Below are 16564 nucleotides of genomic sequence, written 5' to 3'. Positions count from 1 at the left end.
AAAACACTAATAATAATTCATTTGATGTCAGCGAAGCAGAGAAAAAGTCAGCCTTTCCAGAAGAGGACAGACACGGCACAGGATTGAGACCACAGCAGATGAAGAGGTAGCAATGGTTTTCAGCAGTTCAAATTTAATACTTTGTCCCCCTTTCTCTACAGAAACCCAGGTAAAAAAAATCCCCCACTCTCATAAAATACAACAGCAGCAGTTACCAGTAAAAAAATGAAATGCAAAAAAAAAAAAAAAAAAAAAAAAAAAGAAAGCATAGAAGGGAGAAGAGAGAGAGAGAGGGTAGGGACATGATGAGGCAAGAAAGGAAAATATATTTTCTATATGTGAGGAGTGAGTCCAAAGTTCATCTTCAGACCGGGTTAAGGGCAACGAGGAATCTGGGAACTTGCTGTTGTGTTCATTCAAAATGGAGGGGAGGAGGGGAAAAAAAGAACAAAAATGAGTCGAGTCCAATCCAGCTAGGGGAAGGAACCAGCACTCTAAGGCAGGGATTTATTCAGGAAGGGCTTTCTCCCTCTCTGGATGAAAGAAAATCTCACTCCTCTTCAGCCTGTGTGATGTATTTTGTTGTGTGTACAGATGAAATGTATGTGCAAGTTTGTGTATGCAACAGGTAAATTGGAAGTTGTGTCTGTCATATATATGGATCAACACAGTTGCACCTCTCACTTGCTGCAAGAGAGGTGGCATTTTTCTTTCCTTATTTTCTTCATTCATTCCTTTGCTTTTCTTTTTTTTCTCCCAATATCAGTCCCCGACTACCTAGTAGTCATCCAAATCAAAGAACTCATCGTCCTCTCCTTGGTACTCCATGCCTTGGAAATCCACCCTGTACCGCAAGATACCTGAGGAACACAAAGACGATAGATTAACAAGAGTAATGTGACGGCTGGCCAGCTTATGTCAAATTTTGTTAGATCGTGACAGCATTAAAAGGAAGAATTTGTATTAAGGTTGGTCTAATCCCCATTAGGTATCAGGGTTGGAGCTTTAGTAGCTAAAAAGCCTGAATTCTTGAAATCCTTTTTTAAGTGCTACTTACCTAATTAAAAAGGACTAACTACATAACATTTTCTTTTTGGAAATAGGACTCTTTGATTCTTTTATATTACTTTGTTTCTTTTAAAATTGTACTGCTATTCAAGTTTATTTAACCAGCTCTACATTTTAGACCCTCCATGATTGCACATTGTCCTGTGAAATGTGCTTTATTTTATATGACCAGAGTCCTTAAAGAATCTGCACTAGTAAGGACTCTATAACACTAATACTTATTTGACAGTAATAAAGCTTTTCTGGTAGCAGGGAACTATTGTGAATACATAACCACTGAATAATAATTAAGAAAAAAAAAAATCTGCTGGGTCCAAGACTCAGTGGAGCACCAACCCGCAGATACAAAGACACACGCCAGATAAGTTTTACAAGCCTACACATCGGCTAGCATCGTTAGCGTGTAGGGGTGTGAAGAGATCTCGTGAGACTAAAACGTGACCATTTTTCTCTTCGAAGTGAATATTGTCTCGCGAAACTATAATTAAGGGGCACAAAAAAAAAAAAAAAAAAAAAAAAAGACGATCGGTTTTCTATCGCTCATTTGCACGTCATGTCTTCTTTTTATAATGTCACGTGTGGATCATTAACCTTGTTGCAGCTTCTACCTGCTGAGAAGATCTCAGTCAGAAGTAGGAGATGAGGAGAGGAGCAGCAGTAAGTTAACCTCAGGTCTCTACACTGAGAGCCTGAGGCAGGAGGAGCGGGGGATTTGAGAGCAGCTATGGAAGCCTAATGATGCAAAAAGTAAAATGAGTCACACTACCAAATTATAACACAATTTATATGTTGTTCTACTTGTGTATTATGTGATACAGGATTTGTGCAATTTACTTTTATTTCTGTGTTTTTTTTATTAGCAATATATCATAATTTGTGATAATTGGATTCTTTATTTAATTTATATATTAGAATTGTTTCTACTCTTTATAATTTACTTTTTAGTATTTGTGATTGTATCAAACTTTTTGTATTTATGATTGTTATTTCCATTAATACCAAAATTATCCATCTATAAAATATATGGGGAAACCTTTTACAGTGCTGCATATGATAATCATATATTTAGAAAGTAGAACTGAAGTGATTCATTACAAGATAATTAGTTAAAACATTTCAAAATGCATCTGCATTATTTCCATTTTGTGAATTTCAAATAAAAGAACAGTCATGTATTTCCTCATTGACGTTTTCTTAAAAATATAGTATAAAATCTAATAAAATCTCGTCTTGTGAACCCAATATCGTGTCTCGTCTCGTGAGCTGAGTGTATCGTCACACCCCTATTAGCGCGCTTAACCATGTTAGCATGGTTGTGCTGTGCTGTTTGTAGCCAATAGACTATATGAAAATAAAGTGCAGTCACAGTGTTTCTGGTTTAATAGCAACATGCTGGACAGGTGACAGGTACGTTTACTATGTGAGCTCTGAAAGATATCAGCTGACAGACTGTTAGCCTACAATGCTAATTCTATGTAAAAAATGGATGAGACTATATGTTTACAGACATCCGTAGATAGAAACAGATGAAAGAGCAGAGGCAGTTAACAGAGTAGTAGAATAGTATTATATTAATTAAAACTAAGAATAACCTTTACTCTAATGTTGCTATACCATGTCATGTGATATGCTACAAATATTATTAGGACCTTTATTGAAAATTCCAGATGAACATTACGGACTGAGACCGACTATTCCTGTAATAAATTGGCCACCGTTTTTTGATTGACCAAACATGGCCCAGCCACATATTAAGTTTTGATTTCTTGCTCTTAACTTCATACCATACAAGGGTATAGTAGAAGTGTTATGACCTCTACTCTAATAAGTGTGCTCACCTCCGATGCCTCCAAAGCCCTTGACGAACTGGGATCCTTCCTGGCTCTTGTCTGTGACTATCTCCAGCGTGGCTCCAAACTTCTTGTAGTTGTTAGCAAACCACTCTAGCAGTGGCATGCTCTCAATCAGCTCATGTTCCTGCCCCGTCTGTAAACACAAAGTCAGACATGATTGGTAATGGGTCCAACTTAAATTAATATGTTTGGGGACTGCCTTATTAGTGTGGCCCTCACCTCCTTGTCTGTGAAGTGAGATTTGTCTTTCTCCTGCTCTGGCGTTAAGTACAAAGTTTTCTCATCTGAAAACCAAATAGACACATTGATATTTAGTCTTTACAACATAATATTGTTTCATTTCTAAGCAAAGGTAAATATGGCGTATGTGGTTTGTTTACCATTTTCCGCTCCGTTGCTCTCTGCCCCATGCACACGAAGAATGTAACGCATGGTGTCTAAGTTCTCATAAACTATGAGGATCTCCACCGCTCCCATCTCCAGGGCTTTGAGTGTGTCGTCCACACCAAAACAATATTTCCCTGTGTCCTGACTGATTTCATCAAAGTACCGCCCTGTAGTGAGACAGACAGAAATTTAGTAAAGCGGAATACATATTTAACTGAAAGCAATCGCAACAAAAGCATTTGTTTCTTTTGCTCTCATGGGTGAGACCTATAAGTGCCTCTCCACTGTGTTATCACCACCTACCTATGAGCTTCTTCTCCTGGATGAACTTGACATTAGAGAGAACCTCTGCGGAGAGCTCGATAGCCTGATTGAAACCATTTTCTCCACCGTATGAGATATCCACCAGCTTCAGAACCTTGGCCTGTAACCTCTGTTAAAAAAAACACACACAAAAAAAACATGCAAACTAGTTAAAGATAGAGCTGCAACAATAAGTTGATTCCTCAACTGATAGAAACTCAATCAGCAACTATTTTGATAAGCAACCAATCTTTTTAATACATTCTGAAGTGAAAAGTCAAAACATCCTCTAGTTTAAGCTCCTGAAAGATGAAAATGTGTGGCCATATCTGCTCTTAACAGCATAGTAAATGTATCAAATTATGCTGTGGCATGTATAAAAAGAGACCGTTGATTCTGATTTGTATCAAGATGGAAAGAGGAAAATATCTAAGTGACTTTAGAGAGTAAATTGTTGAGGCACGGATGGCAGGAGCTTCAATAGAAACAATGACTTAAGTGGCACCTGCTTTCAGATCTACAGAAAGGACATCAGTAAATAGTGTCAGAAATTGTGGAGTGTACATAAGTGCAATATGTAAGGAAAAACAGAAGAGGAACTCCTCCTCAGGTGACTGAGAATGTCAATGCAGGACGTGATCAGACTGTGTCTGCAAGAACAGTCTGTCCACAATTACATAGAGAGGGATATTATAATAGGGTTGCAGTGCATAAACCCCTAATTACAAAGATGAATGCACATTCGAGAGTTCAGTGGTGCAAAGACCATAGGCACTGGTCTACAGAGATGTAGAAAAAAGTGATATGATCAGTTGAGTCATCTTTCACCATATTTTCAACAAGTGGGCGAGGGCATGTGTGGTGAACACCAAGATAACAGTACAGGCCTTGATGTTCTCCTACAGTGAGGTCTGGCGGCTATGTTATGCTGCGGGGGGCATTTTGTATTTTGTCAAAGTATGAAGCTATATACTTCTAAGTATACTCAGTATATCTGCGGTGTTATAAGGGCTTTAAAAGAGAGTCAAGGAAAGTAGTCTCCATTAGGGTTTCGCTGTATATTGAATATAAACAGGTTAAAGGGCCTTTTAGCATTTAGACTAATCGTCTAAGGTGTGAGAAAAACCCAGATGACACAAGAAACCATGTTGTATTTGCCAAATGCAGAAATGATGAGACAAATCTTTACATACATGTTGCTAACAGAGGAATTCATTATAATAAGCTGTATTAATAGTGTATTATGTGTTTAGGGTCAACAGGTTAACAATATGTCTATATTACAAAATCTGCCTTATTTTAGTATGTATTTCCCACAGTTTCAAGTGTTAGTATAAAAAAAAATCTAAATTGTTTACTTATCTAGTCTCCAAATTGTTCAGTAAATACTTGATTAAAACTACTCATCATCAGAACACACTTACTGGGTCAAACATGTCAGACTGACTGAGCTCAGTCTTGAAGTCGGCAGAACCAGCCAGGACCATTCCCGCCACATTAACTTTGTCGTTGGACACAAACAGCTGGACAGCCGTCTCAGCCACTTTTCTCACATAGTTGTGTCTCTTCTCCATTCTAAGACGAGCGAAACGCAGAGCAGACTGTCCTCCTCTGCCTGAGGGAAAGAAAGATAAAAGAAGCAACGATTAGGATGTTTTTAACTGGCAAAACTAATAGAAACAAACTAATAGAGTACTATTTAATCAGTTGTCTACAGTGCAATGTAGTTGAAAATATCAAATCCAGTGTTGTGTGAGGATCATGGGTAATTACCGTGCTTCTTAGGTAGGTCCACAGTAAACTTGTGCAGCACCTCCCTGGTGTTCCCCTGCAGTGTGCCAAACAGCGCCCCACTACCGTCGATCACAATAAAGCCGAACTTACTGTCATCGGAGAGCAGGGCTGTCAATGCCTGTGTTTAGGAGAATGAGGACAGGATTTGCGAAGAGAACGGATGAAGAGAAGGAAGTCATGTGCCATTCTCTAAAAGAAGTATACAAACACACAAACCAAGTAAATGCTCTCACCTCAGTGTGGAACTTGTTGTCGCAGAGGTAAAGGGAGGTGTTGATTGGCTTAAAAGGCTCAAAGTCGATATTGACTTTCTTCTCCTTACCTTCCTCTGTCACAATGGTGCCACAGTACACAACCAACCCATTAGGTGGAACTGACAGGAAAGGAAACGCAGCGATCATAAAATTAGACACATATCAAGTTGAAAATTATCAAAAAAAGTACAGAAAATATCAACAAAGTAGAATCTTAGAGGACAATCCACTTTTGGTTTGTTTTTAACAGTATTCACAGGGAGATTTGAGAGTATCAAGTCTTACGCCATGCTTATGGTTACCTAATTAGCAATTACATATTAAAACCAGCACATATTGAGCCAGTTCATTAATACTCTATTATTAGTAGTCAAGTCCATTTTATACAAATAAAATGGACTTGACTACTAATCATAACAGATGTTTTCTCAGGGCACTTTTCATACAGAGCAGGTCTAGACCACAAGCTTTCCAATATTATTTACTGAGACCCAACATTCCTCTTTGAGCAAGCACTAAAGTAGGAAAAAGTAATACATGCCATGTTTCACATAGAAGAAGAGCATTGCTACAAAATGCTGTTTTATCCATTTGCTTTACATGGATGTAAAATATAAAAAGAAAAAAAAGAATAAATGTGGGAAAAGACTGAACAATTCAGTCAACCTACTGTTTAGAAATTCAACACTAGATCTGACTATCTGGCATTTATTGAAAACATGAGGCTTGTTTTACACTGAAGACATCCTGATAAGACTGAGTACTGTCCAGCTGCCCCAGAAAACAAAAGTCCCACAGGAAAGTCAGCAGGGTCTTATCGGAGTTGTCATTGTAATACATACCCTTGTTATAGAGTTTTAGTCTTTGCTGTACAGAGGTGATGGCCCCGAGTACAGAGAGCCTGTTGACTCTGCTTTTGATGTTGGAAGCAGTACCAAACTCATCAGCCAACATCTTGGCCACTCTGGAAATCTGGTCCTTGGGGGGGATGATCAGTGAGATCATACTGGTGCCATTACTATAGAGACAGAGAGGGTAAAATGTTGTTACTTGGATACACACTTTATGATACATGCACATTTAGTAACAACACACTACCAAACTTAGTTTATCACAACTAGTGTGTAATAGGCTTTACAACATAGTAGCAGTATTCATATCTACATCAAAAGTACACTGACATGACAGGTGTTGTCCACATCAACTCTAATCAATGTTGATTATTTGAATGTTAACCTGTTCATTTTATTGCTGCAAATATATTTCTACCTCTCACTCTATCCCATTTAGTAAACGTAAAACCTTCCACGGCAAAACATCACCTTGACAAGGTCTGAAAGGTTGGGGGGTGGGTTTCCAATTACACAATACAAAATTACTGTCCTTGAAGCCAAGGACTGAGTTTAAGTTCCACATTGTTGTCTTTCTATTCACTACTGCTGAAAAGGCAGCAGCAGGCTGACACTGCACACATACATACAAAACACAGTGGCAGGTAGAAGCAGTTGGATGAATATGGGGCAAATGGTCAACTATGTGTGTGACATGGCAGGCAGTGGAGCAAGTACGGCAAATTTTTGCGCAGGTGGCAAGCTGTCGCAAAGCATGTTATTAGCTGAAATTGAAACACTCCCATTTAGCGTCGTGTTTTATAATTCAGAAAGAGCCTTAGTGCCCCAATCGGCAAACAAATGCTTTTGAATTATTATTCTGTAGCTACTCAAGCTTTAATGTAACGCTAAGCAGCCCGACTGTCAAAAGATAACGTAACCAACTTAATGAACTCTGTAGGGAGACACCGAGCTGTCACATAACCTACATGTAAACAGGCCAGGCAGGCGTCATACGAAATTGAGAAATTCGTCTATCACAGCATGTGGAAGAGAGGCAGCAAGCTAGCCGGCCTTTCTTTCCCATCAGCGTGTGCTCTTGTTAAAGACACCCATGGCGGCCTCTTTACAGAGATGACGTCTATTAGCGGGTCCCATTAGCTTCACGGCTAACACAACCGTTACTAACTTCATGCCGTTCGTGGGACGCCAGGCAACATTTCCCACACCATCACAGATTGCACATGAACCTAGGTAAAATCAGAACACACATTCTGTGAGATTACCACATTGTTTCTCACACTGAATGCGACAGCAGTCAGGGTTAACTGCATTAGCAAGTTAGCAGCCACAGCTACAGTAAGCTAAGTTAGCATTCTATGCTAGGCTAACCACTCCCAAATTCGGCCCCACTTAAACGTTCACCAGCTGTTGCCGCGGTCCACCTAAACATCATCACCCGAAAGTCATATACCGTAGGACAGTGTGTCCGGTTGAAAGCTCAAATCGACCACTTACCCGCGGGCAGCTTCCAAACTTTTAATCAGCTTCTTGATTTTCCATATCTCCACGTTCCTGTCCGCCGCACTGGGGTCGTCCGCCATCTTTCAGCTGTAATCGCTTCAGCACCTGAAAAGACGTGAAAAAGAGAGCAAAACATATGCCGTAAATCGGTTAGTGACTAGACTGATCGATAATCGCAATCCCAAATGGGTTAACAAAAAATGTCGTCATAGCTATAGCTGGGACTAAATACCTCTCCGAACTAATGGCGGGGTGTCCGTTACGGCACCTGACCAGTAACTGGCAGCTGCCCTGACCGCGAAGAAGCGGTTCTTCCCGGGCTGCCTCTGTCAGGACAGACCGCGGAGATTAACAGGCCTACAGCCTGCCAGGCCCTAGCGTCCACCCTGTTCTTATCTAATACGACCTACTTTCCCCCCGTTCCCCTGGAAACCAGATGAAAACCGACCGTCAACTTTTTTGTGGGTATTGAATTTATATGAGCATACACGGTGCCGGTACCGTACCTGCCTCGGACAACGCCGCTCCGCTCCGCTCTCGGTCTGCTTTGCTACGTCGAGTCGGTGGTCCGAGGAGTGACGTTGACTTCCCAACCGGTGTCTCTCTCCGCCGCACGCCGCGCGTGGTGCAATCGACTAGGCTCACGTGGGCTAGGTGGTTAGGATTGTTGGCGTTCACTTCCTGGAAACCACATAGAAACCAATGACGACTCTCGGCTGGTACGTCAATCATAACATCCTAAACAACGATTGGCCAAAAAACTGAAAACGTCATCGAAACTGAGAGGGCGTCCGTCACCGTGGGTTATGGGATCTGTAGTTGATGTTATGAGGCTTTATAGACTAAAAGTGAACCAATGGATTGACTAGTAGTACAATAACTTTATAGCGTCACTTTTCTGTTCATTCGTTTAGCTAAAGACAGTAGAGCTCAGATATTCTAAGATACTCTAAAATAAGATCTATCTTTATTGATCCCCCATGGGAGAAATTCTAATTGACACAACAATACAGTAGAAAAAAGTAGCAGCGTAAAGGTGAAAGGAAAGTGATCAAATAAATAAAACAAAATACTATACACAGTAAACAATCTGTGTAACTAAATCTGCAATATAATGTTCCTGAGAGTACATATCCTACATGTGTGCAATGTTCCTGGAATTTACATAATAAGGTGCGATGTTCCTGGGATTTACATAGTGAGGACATTTATGAAATATGTTGAATTATACTTCTTGAAGTCAGGTTTAGATGACGTTATTGCTCTTTATTTTAAAATGTGTTCTAAAATATTTGGTGTGAAGGGCGACATCTAGTGGCTTCTCTTAGAGCTTGTACTTATCAACCTGTCTTTTCTACGGGGTCCAAGGGCCACACCATTGACTGTAGGCAATATAAATATATTCATATTTAGTATAGAAGCAATATAAATATAATAATATTTGTATACTCAATGGGTCACGTTAAGAGGAGAAAAATCTGAAATTTTGAGAAAAGTCATGATATAACAATAATTAAGTGGTAATGACAAAAATGTAGTAATTTTATGAGAATATACCTACTGTTAACATATAATATCTATCTACTATTTTAGGGGGGAAATGTCAGAAGTGCAGGGATGTTTAAAGGATAGGTTCACTGATATATGTAGGTTCAGCTGTGGTTGTTTTAAAGTGCTATATAAATAAAGTTGAGTTGAGTTGAGTTGATATTGAACCCACATCTTATTAAAATGTTTTGCTGTGCTTAGCACTATCTTACTGGTAACTTAAGTTTGGAAAAACTAAACTCTCCTTCTCTGGGTCTAAAAACACAGCCAACTGATGACATTTGGATAAGCTATGACACTGTGATTACGTCTGCAGAAATGTTTTGATTACACTTTGTGTGCTTCTTAAAATTGAAAGGACATGTCTGCCTTAAAATAACAGTCAGGTGTTCAAATGCACATTTAAACAGCTTTTTCAGCTAATTCTGACTCTCACAAGATTTCTTCATATTGCACATGCAATGTAAGTGATAGAGCTCAAAATCCATACGCCTCCTTCTGTGTTTAAAAATGCAGTTAAACGTTTATTTGAACCTAATATGAAACTTCATCTGTCTAAATTAGTCAAATCAAATATAGCTCTCAACATTATAGTCTTTTTAGTGCCAAAGTCCCTATTTTTGTTATTATATTTCCACTGCATCTCAACAGGGAAATATTATCTGAGGAAACACAAGAGGGAATTTGATGCTAAGAAGACTCTACGTGGGTGGATATCTACTTGATATGAATAACTCAGACTTTTGAAGCCCCATAAGCTTAAGATACACTGTTAAATGCATTTTGCAAGACATGACTGTGTGAACACACTGTGGATTTTGGCCTCTATCACTTACACTGAAAGCTAATTTGAAGAGGAACGTTGAATAGCCAGAATGCAAAGATGATTACAGATCACAGCAAAGAAAACCTCTTTCAGTGTTCATTTTGGCACCTGACTGCTGTTTTTAAAAAATGTGGACCTATCCTTTAACTCTGCTACCCAACTGCAGTATTGTACTGGCAGAGATGTGTTTGGCTTGTCATTCTTAGTTTGTCACTTACTGTAGAGAAAAGAGAGATAGCAGAATGTGAAACTGGCACAGTTTAAGTTTTTCTTTTGATGATGATTTAAGTCCACAGATGCCCCATAAAAGGTAATTGGATTTACTTTTTATTCACCTTTGTACAGATAATATTTCTAATGAACATCAGACACCTATCCAAAAGTGCCAGTGAAGACGCTGCTCAGTCTGATTTCAGGTTTAACTGCCACAATTTGCGATACAACAGGTATCATGTAAATAACACATGCATAGATGCTGTCCTTTGTTCACCCAAATCAGCAAGGTTTAGATCCCTTTACCCTACCAGTTTCAGTATAATAATGCTTCTAAACTGATGATGGGCTTGTTTGAAGCCGGAGAAAGGTCACCTGTCCAATTAGTGTAACTAGTGGTAAATCTTTTCTAAAAAAACAGATCTAGCTGGTTTTACAAGGCAGGTGAAACAGTACTCCAGTGAGTTTCTGTTTGAGATTGATGATGCAGAAGCAAATTGTTGGGTGAGATGCTGGATAAGATGCTGGGTAAACTATGTGTAAGCCCAAGATTGTCGTGTGGGCAGATTGTGAGTACAGTGTGGATTTTAATCTGGGTTAGAGGTCATTCTTCAACATAGCAATCAACTACTTAATCTTCCACAGGTGCAGAAGGTTAAATTAAGTGAAAGATCTCAGCCTGTGCTTTTCTTTTTTAGACATTTGGGGTTTTTTTTAAGGAGGGGATAAAAGATAGAAAAGAAACAGAAAGACTGCAACCTCACATTAGACAACATTTTCAACTAATCATTGTTCACTGTTAATGCTACTTTATGTTATTTCATGTTGTCAAAAGTATATGCTAAATTCTGTGGATTGTGGTTGTAGTCCTATCTGTCTTTGATCACCACATTATTAGCAAATTTAAGAAGAAAATGTGGATGACAGCTATTGCATTATTATTATTGCTATTGCATATTTCCATTTTGAATGATTTTTCATTCAAGTGGGCCTGCTAAAGGCATATTTATTGACCAGAACCAACACTGGAACTGCTTTGGTGGAAAAGGTGTAATAGAGAGGTAAAACAACACTGGAGCCTATGCAGTTTTAAACCACTAGATGACAGCATTGGCTAGTGGACAAACAAATTGGCGTCTGCCGTGTCATCGATAGTTTTATTAGTAGACGAACTAGAGGAACTTCTGGGTTTTTTTTGTATTGCTCAATGGGACACTCAGAAGTCAAGTCTTGCTGTGTATTTGCTCTTCTAATTGTAGCATGCAATTTGTTAGACTTTATTAAGTTGCCATATGCTGAATATTAGTTAACGTCTTCAGTGAATTGTGATGGTTTCTATCAGAACAAACATCTGTTTGTGCATAAAACATCAAGCTCGGGGATTATTCCCATTGTATTAGCCATCTCTGGTGAGAGTGGAATTTCTGTCAGTATTTGGCATTTTTTGGATGGCTACATCATAGAGAAGAGTGATATAGCAGTTTTGTGCAACTGACTGCCTCCAAAATTGTCCAGTGCTAGCATCAGAGCCAATTCATCACCATCTGTCGACCATCAGAGCTGTAATGATCTGTCGCTTGGAAATGGATGGCACTCGCTGTGCTGTGGACAGGAGCTGTCATGGTCATGGCTGTTATTCCTCATTTCACCTGGTCGTCACACATGAACATTCATATGAGGAGAGAATGGTGACAGAATGTTGAATCCTCAGCATACGAAACTGAGGAATCTGTTATTAGCAATAATGAGGATAACCAATATAAGGGCACCTTTTGTTGGCTCAGTTATTAGTTCAAATTAATTCTCATGATGCAAACAGTTAAAGCCTTGTCAAGTTGTGTGAATTTGATTAGTATTCTGTTTTCAAGAGCATTTAAAGAGCTTCAAATATACATTGAAACAACAATGTTTTAATGCTATTAAACATTTTTAAATTCAACTCCCATCATGATTGACTTATCAAGGGATAATTGTTTTCCAATTACCACAACTTTAATAAAATTAAATCAAAATCAATATACAATCAAAACTGTAACCTTTTAATCAAATACTGAATGCTGGTACTTTGTAGAGATGTGCAGATCATCTGTGTCTTCTACTGTTCCTGTCTACCTGTTTGGTCTTTTCTTGTGCTGCTGTAATGCTAAATGTCCCTTCCTGAGATTCGATCTTATCTTGTCTTATCTTATTGAAACCATATTTGGGTTTGGGCATCACTTTAAATACCATCATGGCTTTTCAAAACTACTGAAAAAGTCTTTAACGAATGATGAATGGACAGCTCTGTGGGTGAATTATTGCTGTCAGGTACACAACTTAGTCAATTTGATGGATTTGTATGTAATTGTTTCCCATTTACTCATATATAGCCACCAGCATGATGAGTTCAGTAAATGTACAGGTGTAGCCAATAGCTGCCCTCTCCATATTGTATAAACAGTGACCTATATTATCCTATTTATGATAAGGAGTGACTAATAGTCTCTGTTTTCACAGTGTCCAGTCAAAGAGTAAAGGAAAAGCACTGTGTGTGTGTGAGAGTGTGTGTGTGGTGCAGCATGTTGAAGAGTTATGGAGAGCATGACCCAAAACAGATGCCGTCAGGTTCAGAGGACTCTATTTTCTCATCAGTGGCCATCTGCTTAAGTAGAGTTGAGGTGAGAGAGGGGTGAGTGAAGGTGAAACGAGTGACTCAGGGGTATTCAAGGACACCTTGGCACCGCAAAGAAATTTGAGTTGGGTACAAGCTATGAAAGAGAGAGTAAGGATGCACCCAAATGAGCCACTTCTAGATACAATCAGGCAATTACATCATCACATGAGGTTGTGAAACTTCTTGGTTGTCTATTAGAGAGGGGACCAAACATCACTGACCCTGTAAAAGTTAGTCAAAAAGACACAAATAAAAATACATCAGCATGAAACAAATCAAAGCTCTCGATCAAAGCACCCATCTCTGTGACTCTGATAACCTTGCTGTCATGAAAGAACTAATGCTTTGATGCTTACCCTCCCATGAAAACTTAATTTGCTCCTTGGTGTGGGTAGTGCAGCTCTCAACAAGGATGAGGAAACCTTTGAACTCCTCAGAGGGAATTAAGCAGCACTTATTCTCTGCTGACTAGCTAATCTGTGACTCAGTATGTGTCTGTCTCTCATGCCCTCTTTCTTGGTACTGCATAGTGAAAGAGAGGATCATAATCGTCAGCACTTCAATAGCTTGCTTATGACTTCCAATCTTCTTAGGATGCACTGTAAGGGTCTGGGAATGCACAACTGCTGCTGTCTGCCAGCCATCTGCTGCACTGCTGTGAGTTTTTAGTTCTGGGACAAGTAAAAAGATTTGGGTTCACAGTGGCATGGGTGTTCTGGCGTGTGAATGCTGTTTTATTTAGCAAATCCCAGAGTTGACATTCCTGTCACAACATTGGCTCTCTTACTGCTCTCCACAGAGGCAGGAGGAGATTTACGGATCTGCGTCCTAATATTAAGTGGATTAATCAGGAATGGAGAGTCGAGGTTGTCATAAATATAAATGAGGCCTTTTGAGGCACAGGGCAAGGCATACTTCATGTCCACACAGTGTAGGCTATTAGGAGTTTATCAGCGCAGTGGATTAAGACCAATAACCTCAATTTAGAGGCCAGGACACACAGTCAATCTTAATGATGCATTGAAAAGGGGTTAAACCCAAAGGTAATATGGACCAGCTGGCTTGCCTACACCACTGACTGACCCAGGGCATAATCCAATTGTCTTTCACGCCTCAGGGAGCAGAGAGTTCAGTGTATTTTGCAGTTGAAGTTTAGACTTAAAAACTCCCTTTGCCTTATTTTCTGTTACTGTAATGTAGAGTAATAAATATGCAAAGAATAGCAGAATTTCTTGAGAAAACAATGTGCTACCTGTCAACATTAGCTGGGAGGATAGTGCTGTGTCGCAGTCAATACATGCAGCTGATAAAACCTGGATGCCACCCATCACTCCCCAAGGAGAGATTAGCAGATGGTCCCATCAATCTCACAGTTTTCCCAGGACATGATGGTATATCCTTTCTGCAAACAGTCTATATTGGAGAATGCAAATTAATGTACACATTTGTACACAGAAAAAACACGTGTGTATGCAAAAATATACCAAATGCAGCTGTTCAGAAACATCTGTTCCATCAATGCCTGCCACATGCATAAACAGCACAGTACCCCATCTAATGACTGTGTTCCTTTAGCTCTTAGCACAATTAGTGTAATGTACTAAGGTGGAGGAAAATACTTTAAATTCCATTGTCAGTACTTGTTTAAGATGAATACCAACCACATTCATTTATGGTACTGTAATCTGTGGTCACCAGAGACATAGAAGTTTTCATACCACTGAGCCCAGTGCATGTATGTATAATCCATACCATCACTCATGCAGCTTAGCTTTAGACCAGTCTGAAATCATTACTGTATATGAGAGCCACCACCACGATTACCTCACAGATAGACTGATAAGGAGAGGAAGATGGGAAGAGGGGATGAAACAGGGGAGAAAAGATAGTGGAAAATTGATTTTCTTCGAGTTGCATTAATCAAATTGACTACAGAAAGGGCATTATCAGTTCAATGGATTTAATACAGCGTATTAAATGGAGACAAAGGCGTGTCTGCTGAGGCGAGCTTTGTTTGAAGGATGATGATGGCAACGATCAAAAGTCAATGCCATTTGGGTAACATGCATGAGTCTCAATATGAATGATTTCTCCAAAATACTCTTCAATGCATTACTCACATTCACCATAACATAAATAAACAAACGTGTTATATTTTTAAAACGCAATTTATACTGCAGCTGTGTTTCTGCAGGAATGTGTACCATGAATAGGTCTCACATGTGTATGTGAGAGCATAATTTGTGTGTGTGTGCAGGCAGTACTGTCAGTTGCATATGTGTGTCTGCTGCTGGCACATGTAGACTGCCGCTGCTGAAATGAGGACATTGAACAGAAAGCATGGAAAAGGACAGACTTAAATTTATTCAAACTGTCACAGCTGTCACAGTAAAACCAAAACGTTTTCAGCTTGTAACATCACCATTTCATTGGAATTTCAAAATAGTGAAAAATAAAAACAAAAAACATATTCACTATGCTTGCAGGAAGAGACAAAGAACTCTACACTGCAGAGAGGACAGTGAATTTCAAAGCTTAGTTAATGTAAATGCAATTTGACAATGTCACATGTATTATATCTACCTGGATATAAACTGTGCAATCCATGGACAAATACTTTGTTTAAAAAAAACCCCCAAACAAATCTGTTAAATGTTTTTGTGTGTGTAACAGAGTAAATGTGTGCATCTGTGTAGTGAGCATCATTTCATAGCCAAAGGGGAAGACAGCAGCCAAGCAGGAAATGGTAGTTTACTGACGATAGGGCAACAGTGAAGATCAGTCTGACTGAGAAGCTGAGAGGTGACAAAATGGGATGTAACAGTGCGAAATGAGCTCATGCCCATTTGCCGTATTCATCTCTGAGTAAAATCAATACTGTCCATTTAAATATACAAAAAAGACAAATCGATGGACTCAAGCCAGTAAAAGAGGTGGACCTTGTAATAGATGTCAGTGATCCGTGGTTGCAGATGAGGATTGAGTGAAGAAAAGAGTGAAAGCTCCGGACGAAAGAACAAAAAAAGGTAGACATAGATGGAAAAGGGATGATCATACAATATCAATGTGAGTAGTGGTATATAATTTTTGTTTAAAACAAGTATCAGCAGTGTAATAGAAATTTTGCAGAACTTTAATAATTGACATGAGAAGCAAACAGCAAACCTGCTGATTGACAATGATGTTTGTTTACAGCTATTTTAGGTTCACCATCACTAATAAATAATCTTCTCATAAAGAAACAATGTCAGTATAGTTCCCATAAAAACACAGAAATGTTTATGATTTATATGATTTATGTGTATTTTTGT

At 39.1% G+C, this 16564-nt stretch overlaps 1 protein-coding gene across 3 annotated transcripts; it reads right to left on the bottom strand.

Annotated features, from left to right (window-relative positions):
* Positions 1 to 113: 113 nt before the first annotated feature.
* Positions 114 to 8649, bottom strand: etf1a (eukaryotic translation termination factor 1a). 3 transcript variants are annotated; one of them, XM_053323898.1, is made up of 11 exons: positions 8520 to 8649; positions 8008 to 8118; positions 6502 to 6677; positions 5639 to 5778; positions 5385 to 5523; positions 5036 to 5226; positions 3612 to 3741; positions 3302 to 3475; positions 3141 to 3205; positions 2907 to 3054; positions 114 to 860 (listed from the first exon to the last, which is right to left on the bottom strand). In XM_053323898.1, exons 2-11 carry the CDS (start codon positions 8091 to 8093, stop codon positions 778 to 780), a joined length of 1332 nt encoding a protein of 443 aa, XP_053179873.1. In that variant the 5' UTR covers positions 8094 to 8118; positions 8520 to 8649; the 3' UTR covers positions 114 to 777. The 3 variants fall into 3 exon arrangements, with proteins under 3 accessions (XP_053179873.1, XP_053179874.1, XP_053179872.1); XM_053323899.1 differs by having other exon boundaries at positions 8524 to 8606; XM_053323897.1 differs by lacking the exon at positions 8520 to 8649 and adding an exon at positions 8246 to 8451.
* Positions 8650 to 16564: the final 7915 nt, after the last annotated feature.

Source organism: Scomber japonicus, chromosome 8, assembly GCF_027409825.1.
Source record: "Scomber japonicus isolate fScoJap1 chromosome 8, fScoJap1.pri, whole genome shotgun sequence".
Lineage (NCBI taxonomy): Eukaryota > Metazoa > Chordata > Actinopteri > Scombriformes > Scombridae > Scomber > Scomber japonicus.
The sequence above is the reverse complement of the archived record's forward strand: the minus strand, read 5'-3'. Positions and strand labels throughout refer to the sequence as shown.